General features: G+C 39.9%; 1 protein-coding gene across 1 annotated transcript in view; it reads right to left on the minus strand.

Annotated features, from left to right (window-relative positions):
• cadm2b (cell adhesion molecule 2b) overlaps positions 1 to 19,578 on the minus strand; it is a 166,528-nt gene that overhangs the window by 31,111 nt on the left and 115,839 nt on the right. Inside the window, exon 2 of the mRNA XM_034700412.1 lies at positions 18,614 to 18,640. Coding sequence (XP_034556303.1) covers positions 18,614 to 18,640 — 27 coding nt within the window. The remainder of the gene's footprint in view (positions 1 to 18,613; positions 18,641 to 19,578) is intronic.

Consider the following 19,578-nt stretch of genomic DNA (forward strand, 5'->3'; position numbering starts at 1 on the left):
TTATTCCACATTTGTACTTGTCGTCTCAGCAAAGTCCCCTAATTACATTGCAGAAGCATTTCTATCCTGCCTGTGCTTTATTGAGCTCTGCCAAGCTCCAGAAACAGATGTCTGAACCAGTGTTCTCTTGTGCTGAATAGTTAGAAGACAAAGTGTAGGCTAATATGAGCCTGACCAGACCAGCCCTTCAAAGATGACAACAGTGAACAACAACTGTGTTAGAGCTGTTGAGTCCTGGCTTCAAGATGAATGTGTTGTATTTGTCCATGAGCTAAGCTTTGTGCTTGTTTTCTCTTGATTTTACAAGTCTGCTTTGTTTTCCTCTTGTAATGTGCCTGAATGTGAAGGTGACATTGTCTCTGCCTCTCCAAGGCACAGTTCACTACAGGGACATTTCAACTAAGGGAGCAGCTGTCTGCCTCATTAGTCCAGCTCAAATGGGGAAGCAGAGGAGGCTGGGAGAGCAAAAGGTCTGTGGACCTTCCTTGACCTCCATTGTCCTGATGGAGACTATTGTCAGCTAGAGGTGAAGGCGAGACTGACTATAAATAGTAATGTGGAAAAGATGATCCCAGCAGTGCACATTTCTTATCTCCTCATTACACCAAATCACACAACATCATATCAGCAAACACGTCATCACCACAATCATTCAAATGTAGTTGGCTGGATATCAGCTAGGTAGTCCCAGAAAAGCAGTAATGCATGTCATTTTGAAAATGGAAATTGATGCGTGTGCATTGTGTGGGGGTAGGCATGCAGAGATGTTGTTTTCAGTTCCTGCTGAACTTTTTTTTCATTTTTGTGCTATCATCCGCTCTCCTGTGTATACCAGTCTCCAGAGTATACTGCACACTTTTCACAGGAGTGCTATGAAAAACAATACAAAATCCAAGCACTAATAAATATCATAAACCTGCTTGTTTTACCCCTGCTAGGTAGGGTAGCTTTAGCTAAAACCTTTGCTGATTACTTTCTGATAATGCTCATTGAATATATTAGAATTGTGGCCGTGTTGTGTGCAATGCTTTTTAAAAAAAGTGTAGGTCCAGGTTATTGTGCTTTGCAGATAGCTGGGTTCCACCTAATGCATTCAAGAAATCCCACTGTCTTGAGATTCAGTAGCAGTCTAGAGGGTGGCAAACACTGTCCTTTTTGTGGAAACATAATCCCCAGCGCCAACTACAGTGTGGATTTCATTTCTTTTGAGATGGTGATGGGGTTTGGAGGGGGGTCGGCCTTACTTCCACTGTACAGCCGTAAACAATATTCTAGAAAGTCACTGAACCACAAACTGCTGCAAGGACACTACACTGCACTGTGTGACCTAATGACCCCACTTTAAGGAGGCATATGTTTAGGTGTGTGGCAAAGAGAGAAAGTCCACAAGATACTGAAGTCGAGTGTGGCGGCACATAATATTGAAGTATGTGATAAGTGGATAAACAGTGGGGATTTTGCATTGAGGTAATTTTACAAAATAATCAGATGTTAAAACCAGGTAACATTGAGCTAATGACAAAAATAATGTTAGTCATTGTGGTCTTTTATTTTAAAAGGGGGATAAACAGGAAAACACGTGACAACGAAAATAACCACTTAACAAGAATGCAGTAATAATGAGTACCACACACCTACAGTACATAGATGCCTGTGTTTCCCTTTACTTCAACAGATCAGACCTCAACTGTAACACTGCGGTCATGTGAAGACCAGGGGAACACTGATTTGTTGACATTGTCAACAAAAGGCAAAGGCAAAATTTGTTCCCAACAGATTAATTCTGATAATTATTCTGTGACGTTATCCTACGAGTTTTCATTCAGTGCACGGACACATCATCATTTCTGGAGTTGACCTTCTGAGGAGGGAGACATCTTGCATCTTTACTATTTCTGCCGAGTGTGGCGCGTGCATAACAGCATCATGAAGGCGTCAGGTCAACAAAACATGGTAAATCTAATTATTGAGGAGTGAGCCATCTCCCATCCTTACTATCCCTGCTCGAGTTGAGCATGCAAAACAGCAACAGGTAAACAAAACATAGCATAACGGCAGCAGCTGATGCAACACCATCGGGTCCTAAGATTTCTTAAGTCCAGGAGCATTTCACTTTTAATGCTGCAAAGAAAAGGACCGCATGCAAAATTTGTAAAGCTTAATTTGCTTATCACAGGAGCACGTCAGTAATGCAACAGTATTTGAGGAGCTGGACGAGAAGTGTGACCCACAATTGAAAGTCTAAAGTTAGAGTCACTCTGTCTTTTATTTAATAATCCTTCACACATTAACGTTCAGTCATGCTGAAGAAAACATGGCTTGAATTAAGATCATTAATGGAACTTTTTGAGTTGAAAAGAGTCAACTCAAAAGCTGATAGTTAAATAAAAACCATTAAGTCATCGGGAAATTCATTATCCGATAGGTCAATTATCAATGACTAGTCGACCATCAAAACAGTCATTAGTTGAATCCCTAGTGCAGGCTGACAGTCTTCACCTCGCATCTGCATTCCTAACAATAGACACATTTCTATGAAACAGCAGGAATAGCATGTATATAAATCCTGTGGTTATTGAGACTTTAATTCCTTGTAAGTTTCATTTTTAGTCATTCAGCATGCAAAAAAAACCCCAAAAACATATGCACGACACATAACAGGTCTGACAGAGTTGAAAAAGTCATGCTCCTGGTTGAGTTGCAAATAAAACTGGCGATCTTGTAATTGCAGCAAAGTTTGAAAAGCTCAGCCAGACTTCTACCTGAGGAGTCCCATCAGCTCCACAGAGTGAAAACACCTGTGTATGTAGGCATGCAGCCTCTATCAGTTTATACTGTTGAAAGAAATCAGACCCTTTAAACTTTCCTCTGAATTATATAAATTGATAGGATGCAATAAATGTGATTAATGAGTGATAGATAAATGACAGAATTTAAGGCATAATACACAAGACAGATGGGTCGATTTGAAAACACATTTAATATAAGTCACTCTGTTCTGGCTTTTCTGACTTGGACTGCACATATATTCACTATATTGTCTTATTTATCTAAAAAAAAAAAAAAAAACACGACATTGGATAAAAAAAACAGCACACTGTGGCTTTAGCAGCAAATAGACATTAAATACTGCAGGTAAAGAAAGATACAATAAAAGCCTCCAGGTAAAAGTGTAGATTAAGTTGAGCCATGGCTGTGTTTTCCTATAAAAAGCAAAGCCAGTGAAAAGGAACAAACAGTTCTGAGAGAAGTAATGGAGGTATGAAGGTTGTCTGCACCACTGATGATCCAAAGCGACTCAGTGAAGTGCAGTGATGAAATGAGGAATAAACCTGCACTTTTGCAATATGCCTTAGGGGAGGTGAGGCCATCCCTTAAACACAAAGCATATCAGATCCACAGGCTAAAGGACTTCAGTGCAGGGCACTGCTGCATTCTTCCAGCCTTTAGATGTATTTGACTGAATGGGAGGAAACTACTTATTTTAGGTGAGGGCCAGCTGCAGGTTGACAGCTTGCTCATATTTTCGGTTGACAGCATGCAACCTCTCTGCCATGACAGCCAGTAGGTGAGGTGAGGATTGAGTAACCCGAGGTGTCTTGATGAAAGTAGCTGGCACCCTCTGAAACATGAATACCCCAGCGTTAGCTTCTTTCATGCTGGTGACCCTCCTCCTTTATTCCATGAATATCATGAAGCGCAATAGTAAAGAGAAAAAAATCAATATGAGATAAGTCACTCTCCCTCCTTCTGTTTTCAATCCAGCCTCCCTACAGCTTCTGACAAAGGGAGGTAAAGATTAAAAACACAGAGCGATGAACCCTGGACTGAAAATGAACTCATTTTGAAATAAAAATTTGATTTAATCAACTAAAACCCAAAAGCTTTTTAGCTTTTTATTGTTTTGTTTTGGTGTGTACGTGCTTTTAATCAGAACATTTCCAACATCAGCCTGCTTATGGGCCTAACTCTTAAAGCTGTAATTGGTCCCTTGGCAGTGCTTCCCTCCCTCACAATGTTTTTTTATGACAGTCACATGGATCTGAGAGCTGCTGTTTTTTTCACTGCTGAAGTAGAGACCACTCCAGTGAAAGCTGAAACTGGCAATATCACCCTGAGCTAGGAGATTATGGTCCACATTCAGGTGGGCTAGCAGCACACTGATCATCAGTCACAATGTCAGCACACAGCAGATTAGTCAAGATGTTTGCCGTGCAGCACACACAGTCAGAATGCTGCTGACACATCTCTCCACTGTGACATTAACTTTCATACAGAATGGAGTGACGCCGCTTCATGAATCAAATATTTACCTGCACAGCTGAAAAATTAGGCAGAAGTATAAATGGGGGGGGGGGGGGGGGGGGGGATTTCAACGTCTTTGCAAACATATTTGCTGATTAGACTTTAAAGCAGAACCACAGAAGCAGATGTCGGCTGGAACACAGCCTCTTCATCTCTATACATGTTAGCATGGATGAGGTCTGTGCAGCAGGTGGAGAGTATAAATATGAATACAGATGTTAGGATTGGCTGGCTGTTGAGTGAGCATTAACGCTAAACTATTTCATTTCATCTCGACCAGCCTCTCTTCATGCTGTTATCAGAATGCAGCTCAGACCGTAGCCTGATGGAATCTGAGTCTGACAATATTAGAAGCCAAGAATATGATACTTGGGTTATTGATTCTGCAAGTGGTCTGGGCGGGTATCTGGAAAATGTGAAAATGAGGAAGATTGAAATCTTTATGCCTGTACTTAAAGGGGAGGATTAAGAGAGTTGGATGATGAATGTTAATGGAGAGCTTTATCTTTACTGATGATGTGGAAATCTTTTGGTCTATTTTGATATAACGCTCATGTAAATCACCAAACTTTGGGGAACCAGGTCTGCAAAAAAAAAGGATCATTGCAGAACTGTGCAGCATCTCTGATTTCACTAAGTCCTCTAATGACTATTCATCCGGGACATAAGGTGAAAAATACAAAGAACATCTCTGTTGAGGGGAACAGAGGGTTAGTGGAGGAAGAATGAGCCATACCACCCAAAAAGCTTTTCTCAGTTTCAGCTGACTGCACCAAATAATGGAAAGCAGTGCCTTGATGAATGGCTGGAGAGCAGTCAAGCACACCACTGCAGAATGAACTGTAAACTGCAGGAGGGATAAAAAGAAAACAAATAACTCAGAAAATAGCTCAAGAAATAGCCAATGCCTCCATTCATTACAGCATTATAATGATTATTAATTTTCATACCAAATGAATTCCAGGCAGTTTATTATACCACAGGTTCACCTCTGGTGTGTGATTTTACAAGGACATTATTGCAAATAGAGATGTTGGAGCTGCCGCGCTGCCTCCTGCATGCTAATGAGTCATGCTAAATTCATACAGGGATGGAGTGCAATACAACACATCTACAAGCAGGGGCGTGTCCAGAACCTTTTGACCAGGGTGGCCCAACTATGCCTATGTGAGGCTCTCACATAGGCAGTGGTGGCCAGTGCATTTACAAATAAATAACATTTACCCTTTCTATCTTCACAACCTATTTTCATTAAAGTATTAAACAGTTGTTATATTCTCTTTGGCTTAAAAAAAACATGACAAGTGGCATACATCCTCTAAGTTTAATTCTTTAAGGTCTTACAAAAGATGTTTTTTAAAAGTCACATTTGAAGGCACTAATAAAGACATCTACTGTCAGCCTTAAAACTCATTCCAAATCATTCCTCTGCTGCCCCACGATTGTGGAATGCTCCCCCCGACCACATGAGATCACCACCGACCACTGACTCTTTTAAAAATGGACTAAAAACGCTCTTATTTCAGAGGGCATTTCCCTAGTTTTTATTTCCCTGGTTTTATCCATAGCTGTTTTACTGTTTGTTTTTAACCTGTTTTTAGTCTTACTGCCCTTTTATTATGCCCTGTAGCACTTTGAGATTTGCTCCAAATGTAAAGTGCATGATAAATAAAATCTGTTATTATTATTAGATTTTAACAGAAACTTCACCTCTGACAAGGCAAACAGCCAATCATAGTTTAGGATTTTGGGGTGGCCCCTGGGGTGGCCAATTGGATTTCAAGGGGTGCCAGTGCCACCCTTGGTCACCCTTCTGGACACGCCACTGTCTACAAGTCGCATACCCACTCTGACAATGTACCTGTGAGTCTTTAGTATTCTAGCAATGGTTGAAATGAATTTAAAAGAGAAAGGAACACAAATCATAGTCCCTCATAATCAAGGCTGTTTTGTTGACAATTAAGGCAATACAAATGAAAAAGTCTCCAGAGGGTTGTTTGAATTATGCTGCTGATAGTTAATGGAAAGAAAAAAGACCTGAAGGATGAAAGTCTTACATTCTTGTTGCATTGTTTTATTTCAACACTTCTTAACAAACCTCAAGGTATTTATTTCCCTACGATTTCTGTGACCTCCTCTAGCTGATGAAGTCATTTCTGTGTTCAATGCACATAAGTCTCCTTTTGTTTGCATTATGTTTTAAGGAAGGAGACTGAAATTAACCCTGAATGTTCGATATATGCAATATATAAGCAATTATTTTCATACGGCTCCTTGTAAACGATTGTCAAATCAAAAAACAAACAGAGTAAATGCTGTGAAGCTTCAAACTATGATTTAGAAAAGCAAATCAAATTTCTTGTGTTCATCCTCACAAGGTATTTAAAAAGACAATGTACTCTTGAGAACACAGTAATTAATCACTGAAATTGCTGTGACTTGACAAAATTGTAATTAATTGGCTAACTCTAAACTGTGTGGCCTATTTGCAAGCATGTTGAGAAAGACGAAAGTTGAACATCCGCAGTGTATAAATATTCCATTTAATTAAAACGTAGGGCCTCTTGTGGGGTGCATTCTTTGGTGGAGAGATAAAGAAATAATAGAGCTTGCTGTCTCCCATGTGAGAAAAATACAGGAAGCTCTCTGTTTCAGCTCAGTGTGAAGTTTTCTTGAAGCGTGGCTTACATTGTGCTCTTGACATCCTGTTAGATACTCCCTCCTTTAGCAGTGTTGGAATAACTTGTCCTCACTTTGCTCAGTCACTTTATCCTCAAAGATTAAAAGACACCTTATCACATGTGACACATCCACTGAAGAACAAAACACTGCAATCACTAATGTTTTTATAGAGGTCCTGTAGGTTACAACACCAACTACTCTCAGTGTTGTTGATCAGGACTAATAATCATGTCCTACATCTTATTCAGTAAGATTATTCAATCCAGCACAGCCTTCTCTGAAGACGCTCAACCTTGATTCAACCTTCTTCACTTACAAACATACACCCACTGCTTTCATCTCAAAGGTTCTGGAGAGAATGACTTCAAAGTAAGTCTTTGCATGGCAAATGGGATATTGTGCTAACATGTGTGCACTTCACTAAACATCAAAGAAATACAATATTTGCAAAAGATTCTCTAGAGCTGCAAAGATCCTGCTCAAAGTCATGAAAGGTTGAATTTAAGAGCTGTGTGGTGAACACCAAGGCTCTATTCTAGGACCAGTTTATTTATCATTACATTATCAAACAGGTATTAAACTACACAAAGAAGAATTCTAGGGAAACTACTCTTGAGGATGTTAAACACACTCTTTACACCCGGCACTAACATTGCATCTAAGTGAGCAGATCATGAGTGATAAGCCTTTACTGCAGGTGTGAACACATAAATGTGTGCTGAAGTCAGAGGGGTATACTACGAAGCAGGATTTGCGGTTATCAAGGTAGCTTCAGGGTTAACTCTGGATTGTCAGTACTACGACAGGGGTTCACCTCTTACCTGGGTAGATCACCATGGTTTCTCATGCTGAACTCCTAACCTGCTCCGGGGCAAGTTATGCTCAGGATCAGAGACCAGTTTGTAGAAAACTCCGCCCGCTTACCAATCAGCTCGCTCCATCATGGAGCTCTGTGAGCTGATCGCAAGGGGAGGGGGGAGAGACGGGCAGGACACTTTGTCTACCTGTATGATATTTTATATAAAATCCCGATGACAGTTATTGATTATCTTTCCTGGCATCATTTTTAAACAGAGTCTAAAATACCCTAGTCAGATACAATTGTTTTTAATGCATTTAATACAAAACTACATGTGCACATCACTTTGAATCATGTTTTCATTTTTATTTCTCCACAGCGCTCAGTTTGATACCATCAGGGCTGCAGCTGATATATTAGGTCTAAAAACTGTCACACAAGACACAAGATTAAATCAGAGAGAGATCACTGTCAGGAAATAAACAGAGTTATTATAGTCAGATATATCTGCACTAATAAAGGGAAATAAGATCTAATTTGTGCATTCACTCTGTGTTTTTGTTTTATCTCTCAGTTCTTCTTTCATGTTTCAAACTCATCTGTGTTGATGTTAGCCTGGATGATGTGTTTAACCTCTTCATATTTTTCTAATATCAGTGCAGTGTTTGAAAAACATGTGGATGTGCTGACGGCAGACTGTCTGTGTCTGTGATTGGTCACGTCGCCTTCTCCGCCCCGTTCATGTGAACGCGCTCAGGGTAATTCTGACTCATAATGTTGATAACCAGATTCATGTGACAGTTTAGTGTGATCTCCTTTGTTAGGTTCAGTGAAGCCGGATCAGGAGATGATATCTGGGATATGTTGAACTCGCTTCGTAGTATAGCCCTCTGATCAGTCAGTCCACATACCAAGGTGATCTCAGAGACATTCATCTACATTGGTCTAGTGGTGAGTCATTTGTGGTGCAGTTATCACAGTTATGAGACAAAACGTGGATCTGTGTATTAATGAGGTCCACCTTTTTGTCCGTTTTCTCTCTGTAATCAGATTCCACTGTGCTGTGGAGGTATTTTCATTTAAAGTTAAACTGCAGAGCAATGCAATGTATGAACAGTTTCAAATATAAGAAGGATAAGAAACACATTTCACTTTGCATAACAATTTCTTGTAAGGATGAAACACAACTACCATGGCCAAGCACATCAGAGGTGTGAATCAAATCAAACTGCACTACCTTTGACTGCCTTTAGGTAGAAACAACTCTGCCCACCCTGGTTGTTGCTTCTGCAGCGGGACAGTAAATCCTCACCTTCCACTCAGAGTAGCAAGCATAAGCACACCCTACTTTGTAGCAAGTCTTGTTCATTGAAAATAGCAGTCCAGAATTGAAGGATAAAAACTAGTTAGCTCACTAATCGAGGTGACATAAGACTACATAACCATGTGTTCAAGATCAGGTCAGTAAAACCACTATGACAAAAATAAAGCATCTCCATTTTTACTATTCTCATTTACATGTTACGTTCAAGGGGTTTGAGTCACATCTGCTGTGTTTGTCAAGGCTTGAAAGTTTCACTCAGTTTAGAAACAGCCACCTGTTAAGCTACAAAAGCAATACTATTACTGTTAAAAACATATTGTCACCTCGTCCTTCCACCAAATATTAAAACAGTACCGACAGTAGACTTGGATAAAGCTTGATAATTATACCCATTCCTAACTGTTCATCTGGTGTTCTGGACTAAATGTTTTAGAGTTAACCTCCTAAAGCGCTGTGGGTAAATGCTTTTTAAAGGTGACATATCATGCAAAATGGACTTTTTAATGGTTCTCTACCTGAAATATGTGTCCCTGGCATGTCTACAAACCCCCCGAGAATGAAAAAAATCCATTCTGCCCCTGTTTTGATTTCTCCACCTTTCTGTAAATGTGTCTAAAACGAGCCATTTCAGACTTCCGCGTTTTTGTTACGTAACAACAATATCCGGTCTGTCACGGAGTCAGAGCTCGGAGCTTGTTCAGCCCATAGGCTGTATAAAATAATACTGAATCCCCCCTCCGTTTTTCATTACCTGCACAAATGTGTGCTAACAAGGAGCTTAGGAGGGAGGCATGCTAGTTGTAGGCTGTCTTAATAAACACAAAGGTCGGTTTTACTCCCCACGTCTGCAGATTTGAAGATCTAGTGGATGATTTTTATTTATCATGGATACGTGCTAGCGCTAGTTAGCATAGCCACATAGCTACATGTTCGTAGCTGTGTACCAAGACACACGTCGACATACTGATAAATAAAACAACAAGAAACACTAAATCTATGACCAATCCTTCAGAAAGGTCCTGCTACAGGCGCCTCTCCGTCAGGATCAGATTCTGGATCAGATTCAGAGGGTTGAAGTAACGTGATCTCTGAGCAGCCGTGTATATTCAGCCAACATGTAAACCTTAGATCAACGTGCTGGAGAGCCGAGACCACATCCACTTCCTGAGGGGGCGTGGTCAGAGAGAAAACAGAGTGTTCTGAGGAGGACTGACGAAGAGGGCTTTTCAGGCATGCCAAAATCTGATTTCAAAGTGTTTTTTTAAGCATAAACTTTAAAGACATGTTTTGGGGACCTCTTAGACCAATATATATTGATGAAAAAAGCGTGATATGTCACCTTTAAAGTCATTTCAACCTCTGATAGAAGTGTAAATGTTGGGTGTCACTCCTAATTTTGTTCCAACAATGTGTTTCTCCAACCAGGAAGCAATCCAGCCACAAATAGTTCCACTAATCCAGAGAGTCATGCACACCTCTCTGTCTTCTCCACATGTTACTGTTATTTTTTCTATCAAAAGCTTCAAATAGAAAATGTTGTCTTCTGTTCTGTACAAATTGTAAACCTAGAAAACAAGCAGCCAATTAGTATAAGACCCAGATGTTGTTTTTTTTTTATGCCTGTGCAAAATGAAAGAGCCTTTTTATACAAACTTGGCAGCCATGCTTTCTTTTTTTCTTTTTTTTTAACTGATGTCAAATTTTTATTGATAACTTTTATGGCTGTGTCAAGGCCTTGCTCTCAGCTATGTCTCTGACCTTTTGGACCCTCATGAGTCAGAGTGCAGCTTTAACACCACAGGCAGGGCTCTTGGCAGTTACTAAGTCTAGGCTCACGATGAAAGATGACTGGATTTCACTGTCAGGACACCTAGGCTGAGAAATGTCCTGCCAGACAGCCTCAGACTTCTAAATCAGTACGATCGTATAAAATCACTACAATCCTTTCTGAGGAGAGGGAGAGGGAGGGGCCTTCTGAAATTCATGTTTGTGTTGTTTTTATTGGTTGTCTGGCTGGTGCTTAACTAACTTATGTCAGCAGTAATAATAGTAATTGCATCAGCTAAAATATTGAAAGGGATTAATGAGACTTGATGTTGCTAAAATAATGAACACTCTACAGGGTTACACAACATAAAATGTGCTAAAAGCACAGTGTGAGGTAGAGATGGATGACTACCGAATATAGCCTCTCTGACAATAGAGAATATGTCAAGGGAAATAATTGATGATTAATGCTTTAATTTAGATATTCTATGGGAGTTTTGTTACCAAATAAAAGTTATTGAAGAGAGACGTGAGGGCAAGCCGAGGGAACTATAAAAACTTAACATGAGACAAATTCAAACCGTGAAGCCAGTTTATAAACAGCTTCCAAGATACGCTCCGTTGTCCACTTATTACCACTTACGAAGGCACATTTCATGATATTTTAATCTTTTATTTCTTCACATTACTTCAAACCAAATTATTCCAAACTTTTAATAAAATTTCAGTGCTTATGTTTCAATCCAACTGGCTTGTGTGATAAATCCCTGACTGCAGGAGAATGGGTTTAAGTGTTCTCCTGGACTGAAGAGCTGTTTCTGTGCGCCTAAATGATTTTTACTGCACAAGTGCTCCACTTCTACATTTGTGTGCAATTTTAACCCAGAATGTTCTTATAAATAACACGTATGTTTTCAGTATGAGATCACGGGTGATGAAGCATACATTTTTTAATGACTTTGTTCAGTTTTTAGTGTCCATGGTTTCTCTTCTCCTCAAGACTGTACCCCTTTTTTTGTCTTATTGCTTTCTGAAATTAATAAAACTGGTAATTTTTAGGATTCTGCTGCTATTCTACATCACCTGAAAGTGAGGTTAAGATGCAACACTTGCTCAGTTAAGCATAAAGTAGATGTGCTTTGTTTTACAGCCCTCTTCTTCCTTTGAACTTAACAATTACTCACTGACATGAAGTATAAGAAAGAACAAATCCACAGCAGATCCCCTGAGCCCCATACTTTGATTCAGTGTCATTAATTGGGCATTGTCAGACGTGTGATTCCACAGTGCTCAATTCAATGGTGACGGTCTCAGAATGATCCAACAGTATTTTAAAGACTGTAAAATTAGCTTTCTTTTGCAGCTTTTTGTCTGATTCTAAAATGATACAAGATCACTCAACATAAATTAACTGGATTGCAGCTGCTGATGGCAAGAAGATTTGTACATAATTTGTCCCTGCTATCTGCTCCGTCTCAAGTTCTAATAAGCAAAGCAAATGGAGCTAATGGTATTCAAGCCCAAAAAACAGCCACAAAGTTCTGCATCTCTGTGCAAAGTTTGCATAGTTTTGTGTTTCATTGTGACGGAGATGATCTGTACGCATCGACACGCTCTGCTGCGCAAAGCTGTGCAGTGTGCCCTCATCCTGACAGTGCTAAATTCTGTCAACATGTATGATCAGCTGGGTGGAGAGGAGAAGTCCTTAGCATTTTGTTATGTAGTGACAGATGGGACACAAATTTTACAGTTTCCATCCAGCTTATTTCCTGGGGCAAGCTAGCAAAGAGCAGCTCGTTCAGATAGTAAAAGAACACTTGGTTGTGAGTAATGGCACACCCTGTGTGTGCGGGGGTTGAGACTCAGACAACCTCAGACTGATTTAAGCCCTGATTACTTTAAAAGTAGTAACATCAAAGTAACATTAACAGACTTTATGTACAGATATATTCGTTTTAAGTCATCCAGAGGTGGAACTGTTGTCTTAATCATGAAAGTGTTTGAACATACGCTTATAAATACTCCTGCACAGTTACCACCAGCTCTCAGCAGACAGTTAGATTTCACTCTAACTGCGTGGCTGTCAGTGACAGTGTTAGTGAATTAGGGTTTTCTTAGCAATGAGGCTCCTTTGCATAGAAAAGGGCATATTCTGCTCCAAATGAATGCATAATAACTCACTGAAATGTATGCAACCAACACCAGTGCACAGAGATGCTAGTTCCTCTGCAGTGCACAGGTTTAGCAGGTGCATTTAACCCTTTGCCTGTGCTTTATGAATTACACAATGTCTTTTCAGCTCATGTGCACAGGTTTAGCAGGTGCAAAAGCGACAGAATACTTTTATGAGTCAGGCCCAGGGCTGTTTTCTATTTAAAAGTTGGTGCAGCAGCTCTGGCAGACCCACAATCAGGCCGGAGAGTGTCCGTCTCTGTCTGTACAGATAATGGTTGCCTGTCACATGATTCTCCCCAGTAGAATTGATATTATCGCTTAGTATACCATTTATGGGATCTACCTGCCAAAACTAACAACACTGCTCCATCAGAGGGAGGGGAGCAGATTAGATTAAAGCTGACCCCTCTGTGCAGGACAACTGAAAATACAAACTATTCTCAGTTTCAAGACAGTTCACACAATGGTTCATGAAAGCCATCTATGCTTTAAACTGTCTAGCATGTGTCCGTTTAGAGCCTGCTGGATCTGTTCATGTTTTAAGATACAATTCAGTATCACAGTGAGAATATGAATCGCGTGTTTGATGACATTTTCAAAACAACAACAGCGTCCGTTTTTTTTAATTGCAGTTCTGCTCATGGCTTATCTGCTGGTTACAAACAGATAACAGAACTGTGAGTTTCTCAGCACATTAATATTCCATACTGTATGTTTCTGTGCACCAGCACTCTCTTTGAAGCATATCATGTAAACAACATGTTCCATTCACTGGAGTCCAAAGAGGACCACTTCTGAAAATTGAGGCTAGACGTTGGCAGTATGCAGAATACTAATGCATGCAAACCCCTTCTGTGGTTACTGTCTGTCGCGAGTTTTCGAATAGTCTTGAGATTGCAACAGCTTTGTTAGTAGCTGGTTTTAATTGCTTATTTATTTGGGGCATGTGATGGAAAAGTCTGTGTTAGTGGTGAGAGAGGAAATTATGTAAAAGTGATGAAACCTTTGAGTCTATCTTAACAACAGAGAAGATACAAAAACCTTTCAATCAAGCTAAAACAGCAGATTTCAACTAAAACTTAAAAAGCAAGGTTCAATGTGTCAACTTTATCCAAGCATACAGGCACATCAAAGGTAGAATATATGAGGTGATGGAAACAGCTTGATTCAGCTCACCACACCAAAATTTGCATAATAACCGAGTATAATATGCTTGCTGACACATTAATTTACTACCTTAAACTGTACGTGTTGATAAGAGAAATGCTTGAAAGTGAATGGTTATTAAAGTAGATAAGAAAGGCTGCTTTATAAATTGGCCTGTGAAGTAACCCCAGTCTATCTGATTATTTTCACCTCCAACGACCTTTTCTGAACAGTCTGCAGAGGAAAAACATGGGCAAAAACACATTTCATGTAATTCATTTCTTTAATGACTGAAAGGTCATTTCTGTCACCAAAAACAATCATTTATGCTGACAGCGTAATTTAAGCCCCACGGGTCAACGTCAACAGAGCTGCTCTTATGTTTATGGCAACCCTGCTGATCTGAGGCACTCACTGAGCCGGGCCTTTTTAAAAGCCATCAGCCTGCTTGATTGGAGAGATTTAAGCAACTATTTAAGGGCAGCAGCTAATTAGCACTAAATCTGATCCATTAACTGAAGCTAATCAGTAAATTACCTGTCCAAAATGATCCATGTTTGAAAAGTGCACAACTCCTGCTTTGAACACAGTCAACTTTAGATAATGTCGCCATTTAAAATCAAAAGGGAAAATTCAAAATCTTAGTATGCAGGCCTTCTAATGTGCAATTCATCCAGTCATAGAAAATCCATATGTAATTATGGTAAAAGCAAAGGCTGTGATTACTCCTGCTCAGATTAGAAATGTACTCCCTGTCACTCTCGTCCGCACACCATCCGCATCTGGCAATCAAGAACTAATGCACGGAGGCTGAGGAGACAATGTATGTGAGACAAAAGTGGATTCAGACACAATCCAGCTGCAGTTTTATCTCCTTTAATACCAGGTGCCAAAGGCTCCTGGATGGATTTAGAAATCAAAAATGAATCTTTCTCACATTAAATGAGTTTGTTTGAAATCGTATCGGGACAAATTAGTCTGTATGCATCCTTTATCTGCACGGGGTTAAAGGAGCTCTGAGTTCACAACAGACCAGACAGGCACAATGGACGTGGAGAGACTGCTCCCCACACCACATGACGTGTGTGCATCAGCTCTGCATTGAATTCATAGTGGGCACTGATAGTGTGATCTTAAATGATGCAGTCAGTTGATTGAGCCGTTACAGAGCCAGATGAAGCCTGTTAGAAAGGAAATAACCAAGACGGAGTGAGCTGTCTGTCAGCTCTACCCTCCATCAAAAAGGACATTTGGTGCCTGTTACAGAGTAGCACCTGAGCAAAAGTGAACCTCCCTCGACTCAGAGGTGGTACTGAGCGCTGTCCTCCCCTGTGATTTGCCACAGTGGGGGAGGGAGGGGGGGAAGGTTCTGGCAATAAATATCCCAGCTGGGGGAAACTCTTAGCAGTGTTTTTTCGGCTGTGAAGGGAAAGAAAAAACGGGAGAGGAAAGTGGCAATACATCAGCTTCAGAAAGTGGGTCAGAAACACCGTACTGTCTCCAGGTGAAAGAGGAAATAACATGCTCAATTGGTGTTACTTACAAGGCGGTACATGTGATGTGTCCTCAAATACACTCTCTGATTTTTCCTTTTTGTCAAACCCTGGTGTTTGAAAGCAGAGATGAAACTGGCTCCATATCAAGAATATAAAGTCTACATCGTGACAAACAAATGTCAGCCCTGGACGATTGCTCACAGACTGAAGACTTTTTTATTGAATGGAGAGGAACACGTTTGATCGTGATTAATGCAACATATTTTTCTTAATAAACACAAGTATGGATTTCCCATAAAACTTTCACAAACCAAGAGGTGGAATCAATAAGACAACTTACCATATGCTCTTCAAATACCACTTTCAAAGACTTTTCTGGGAGAGATAAGTATTCATGGTCCATCTCCATAAAGCCCACTGAATAACGTGGTCCGAAATATTTTGCTCTTTTAGAACGTTCAATAAAACGTTATCACACTGAGAATCCACGCTCGGCCCTCTTTAAATGAAACATAACCTCTATGAGAAACACTTTATTTGAAATGCCGTTATATTCCCATTCCACCGGACAGAAAATGTCCTTCATAATGGTTACATAGCAGATCTGTTTGACTAACCTTATTACTGTAGCTTCATGTTTTACCTCTCTGCTGAAAAAAATCCCCTTTACATGTTCCCTTACTTCATGTAGCTGCAGAACAGGATTTTAGGATGGCCCTCATATGTTGTCTCATTAAGCACTTCATCCTCTGTTCACTCTTTATACCAAGTGTCTACATTTAATGAATGATTTGTCTCCTCCCTGCTGAGTCTCCAGAGAGCAAATACAGAGCAAAGTTTAGGTAAATAAAACCAAAGGTGTGTGTCCCAACTGCCAAAATGATTATCACTCTGGCCTCCAAGTCTCGCTTTTGTTTAACAACTGCTCTACAAATTGCACAGCAGTCATTAGCATGCAATAGAAAAGCTGTCAAACCGTTAATCAATATTCAAGACTGATACATGTGGTTACATTCATTATCTCCATTGTTATTAATAAAAGTTATTAACCGTAATTAGTTTGCTAAAAGTGCTGTTGAAAGAGGCTTTGCAATGTTGAACTAGATTCCAGAGGTACAGATGCTGAATGTGTAACTTCTGTTAATTAAAAACTAGGCCCCTAATTACTTCTGTAATTAGAAAACACTGCATTTTAAAAAGGGGGGAGAGAGGGGGTAGAAAAAGTCACGGTGTTCATTCATGAACATTAAAATCATTAGTGGCTTTGGTTGAAAACATGGGCCTGAAAGAGGAAAAAAATTACCCAGGCAAACATAAAGAAACATGAAAACACTTGCTCATTAAATGATGCATGAGGATATGATGTTTGCATGCAAGGAGGCTAGATTTCATGATACTGTAAGACGCAGAGAGAGATAACAGCCTTCTTCTCAGATTTCAAACTGGTTAGCTCATCGACTGCAGTCTGTAGGTGAACTGTGCAACCAAAGCTAACAAACCAAAACAACAAAGACATTACAACAGTGGCATGCATAACATGCAGCAGAGTCATAGCCTCTGCACTGCAACTCTGCAAACACTGACGCTGAAACGGCATTATATCAGTGTCCCAGTGTGTGATTTCACATTGCATTCAGGTGGAGCACGAGTGCACTGTGGGACACACTCAGACATACACACAACACTGTTTCTCCCTCCCTCACGCTGCACATCACCAACGTCATCCCTTCATTCCACCTCTGCTACCCCCTCTGAAGGAGGCTCAGAGGGGGAACGACTTTGCCTCACCACAGCGCCTCCGTGCGTTACACATACTCAGACGAGGAGTAACAAGAGTGTAAATATCCCGCCTCCAAATGGCAAATGTATGTCAGGAAGAGCATGAGCAATAACAACAAATGTATATCCTATATGGAGGTGAAAGCTGTGGTCTGTAAATTATGAAATATTTCTCTGCAGGGTTCAAAAAAATAAAATAAATAAACACTGCAGTAATTTGTCGGTGAGCAGCAACATGAGAAAAAAAATAACCTAAGTGCTATATTTCCCTGCTCAGTGCATAATGAATCTGAAGATGACAATTCATTATGCAATAGATCAGGTTGAATGGCATTGAAGTGGATAGCTACACAAACAAATGTCAGGATAAAGCATTAACCATGGAGGGGAAGAGTGAAAGAAAGACGTGATGTCTCTTTGTGACTAACAAACCCTCCATGAAGCAGTGTGTAATTCAGCTTCTATGGACATGATCTTCATGCAGCCACCAGGGTATTTTACCTGCCTGTAAAACTCATGACTATTATTAATCATTCATCCACTCTGCAATTCAACAACTAACTGCAGCATTTCCTCCTCTGAGACCTGTCTCTTCACTCTGATATTAAGTTGATCAGTTTTTGTTTTGCATTATTATTTGAAGCCTTTATGTCACTGTGTTTTACTTCAAACAAGCTGCCCCAAGTGGGATTAATAAAGTGGTTTGTACTGTATTTTGAACTAAAGAGTAAGAAGTAGGCTCACAATCTCTGCTTTGAATTCACAGTATTTAAGGGTTGAGAAGCAAATGAGAATCCCTCTTCTCCCTCACCTACCGCTGAGGCGTCCTTGAACCAGGAACAACCCCCAGCTGCTCCAATGGCGGGAGCATGGGTGGGTGGGATGTGCGGCTCCCTGGTGTGACATGTGAATCCGTACATATGTGTAGCAGGTTGTGTGTGAGGACGAGCAAGCATGTTCAGCAAACCTTCCCCTGGAGAAGTAAAGGTTAGAAAAGAAGCCCAGAAAGCTGTGCAGCCAGCAGTGTATGCTAATGCTTCCCAGGCTCTTGGGGGAGATAAAAGGGCGATCCAAACATTGTTTATTGGGAACTGTGTGCAACATAAATCATGTAGCAAGAAAATGGAGGCAATAACTCACCTTTCGTTTTGCCTTTTGTCCCAGCCACTGATAGCATGAGGGGGCAGAGGAAGGAAACAGCAGGTTAGACAGGTATGAAGGAGAACATTGATGGCATGATGATTATTAGTTCTACACATGGTGACAGAAAGATAAGATTAAATGTCGTGAGTGTGGAACAGTAAGTCATCCACTCAGTATTAGTATGTACCATGAACCTGTCAGACAAAAGGGGAGATTTTAGAACTTAACATCAACACAGCATTACTAAAAGAAAACACGAGTGCAAATATCACAGCTCTGTTCGAATTAAACCATAACAAGCATCCCAATATCATCAGAGACTGTCATCCAGCACTACAATGTTCTGTTAATCATCTGTTCTCATCTTTCATTCCACTACATGGCAGTTATGTGCAATGCTCATGATGGATTAAGGTGGGGTCAGACTGAGTGTTACCCTGTCTTGAAGTTGGGTCTCTGTTCATAATTTGACATAGTGTGGTCTAGACCTCCTATGTTTGTAAAAGCGTCTTGAGATAACGTTTGTTGTGATTTGGCGCTATACAAATAAAGATTGATTGATTGATTGAGTTACTATGTGACTTGGCATATTCACAAATAACTATTGTATCCATCTGAATCGCAATGTTCTTCATACTGTGTATGTTTTTTTTAAATAACCTGGTGCAATTTTATCCATGCAATAACATACCTATCTATTTATCAGATAGAAGAGTACATAGTATTTATACATCTGTAATAGTTTCCATGTTTTATTTTATTTCATTTCATTTCATTTTATTTTTTTATTTCATTTTTTAATTTAATTTAATTTAATTTAATTATATTTCTTTTTATTCTATTGTATTTTATTCTGTTCTATTTTACCCTTGTCATTGTTATTATTATTGTTATTATATTTTTTAACTATGTTAGTACATTGTTGTATTCCCCTGTCCCGTGTTGTAAGCTGCTGTAACAAA

The sequence above is a fragment of the Notolabrus celidotus genome, chromosome 14, assembly GCF_009762535.1.
Source record: "Notolabrus celidotus isolate fNotCel1 chromosome 14, fNotCel1.pri, whole genome shotgun sequence".
NCBI classification, from domain to species: Eukaryota; Metazoa; Chordata; class Actinopteri; order Labriformes; family Labridae; genus Notolabrus; species Notolabrus celidotus.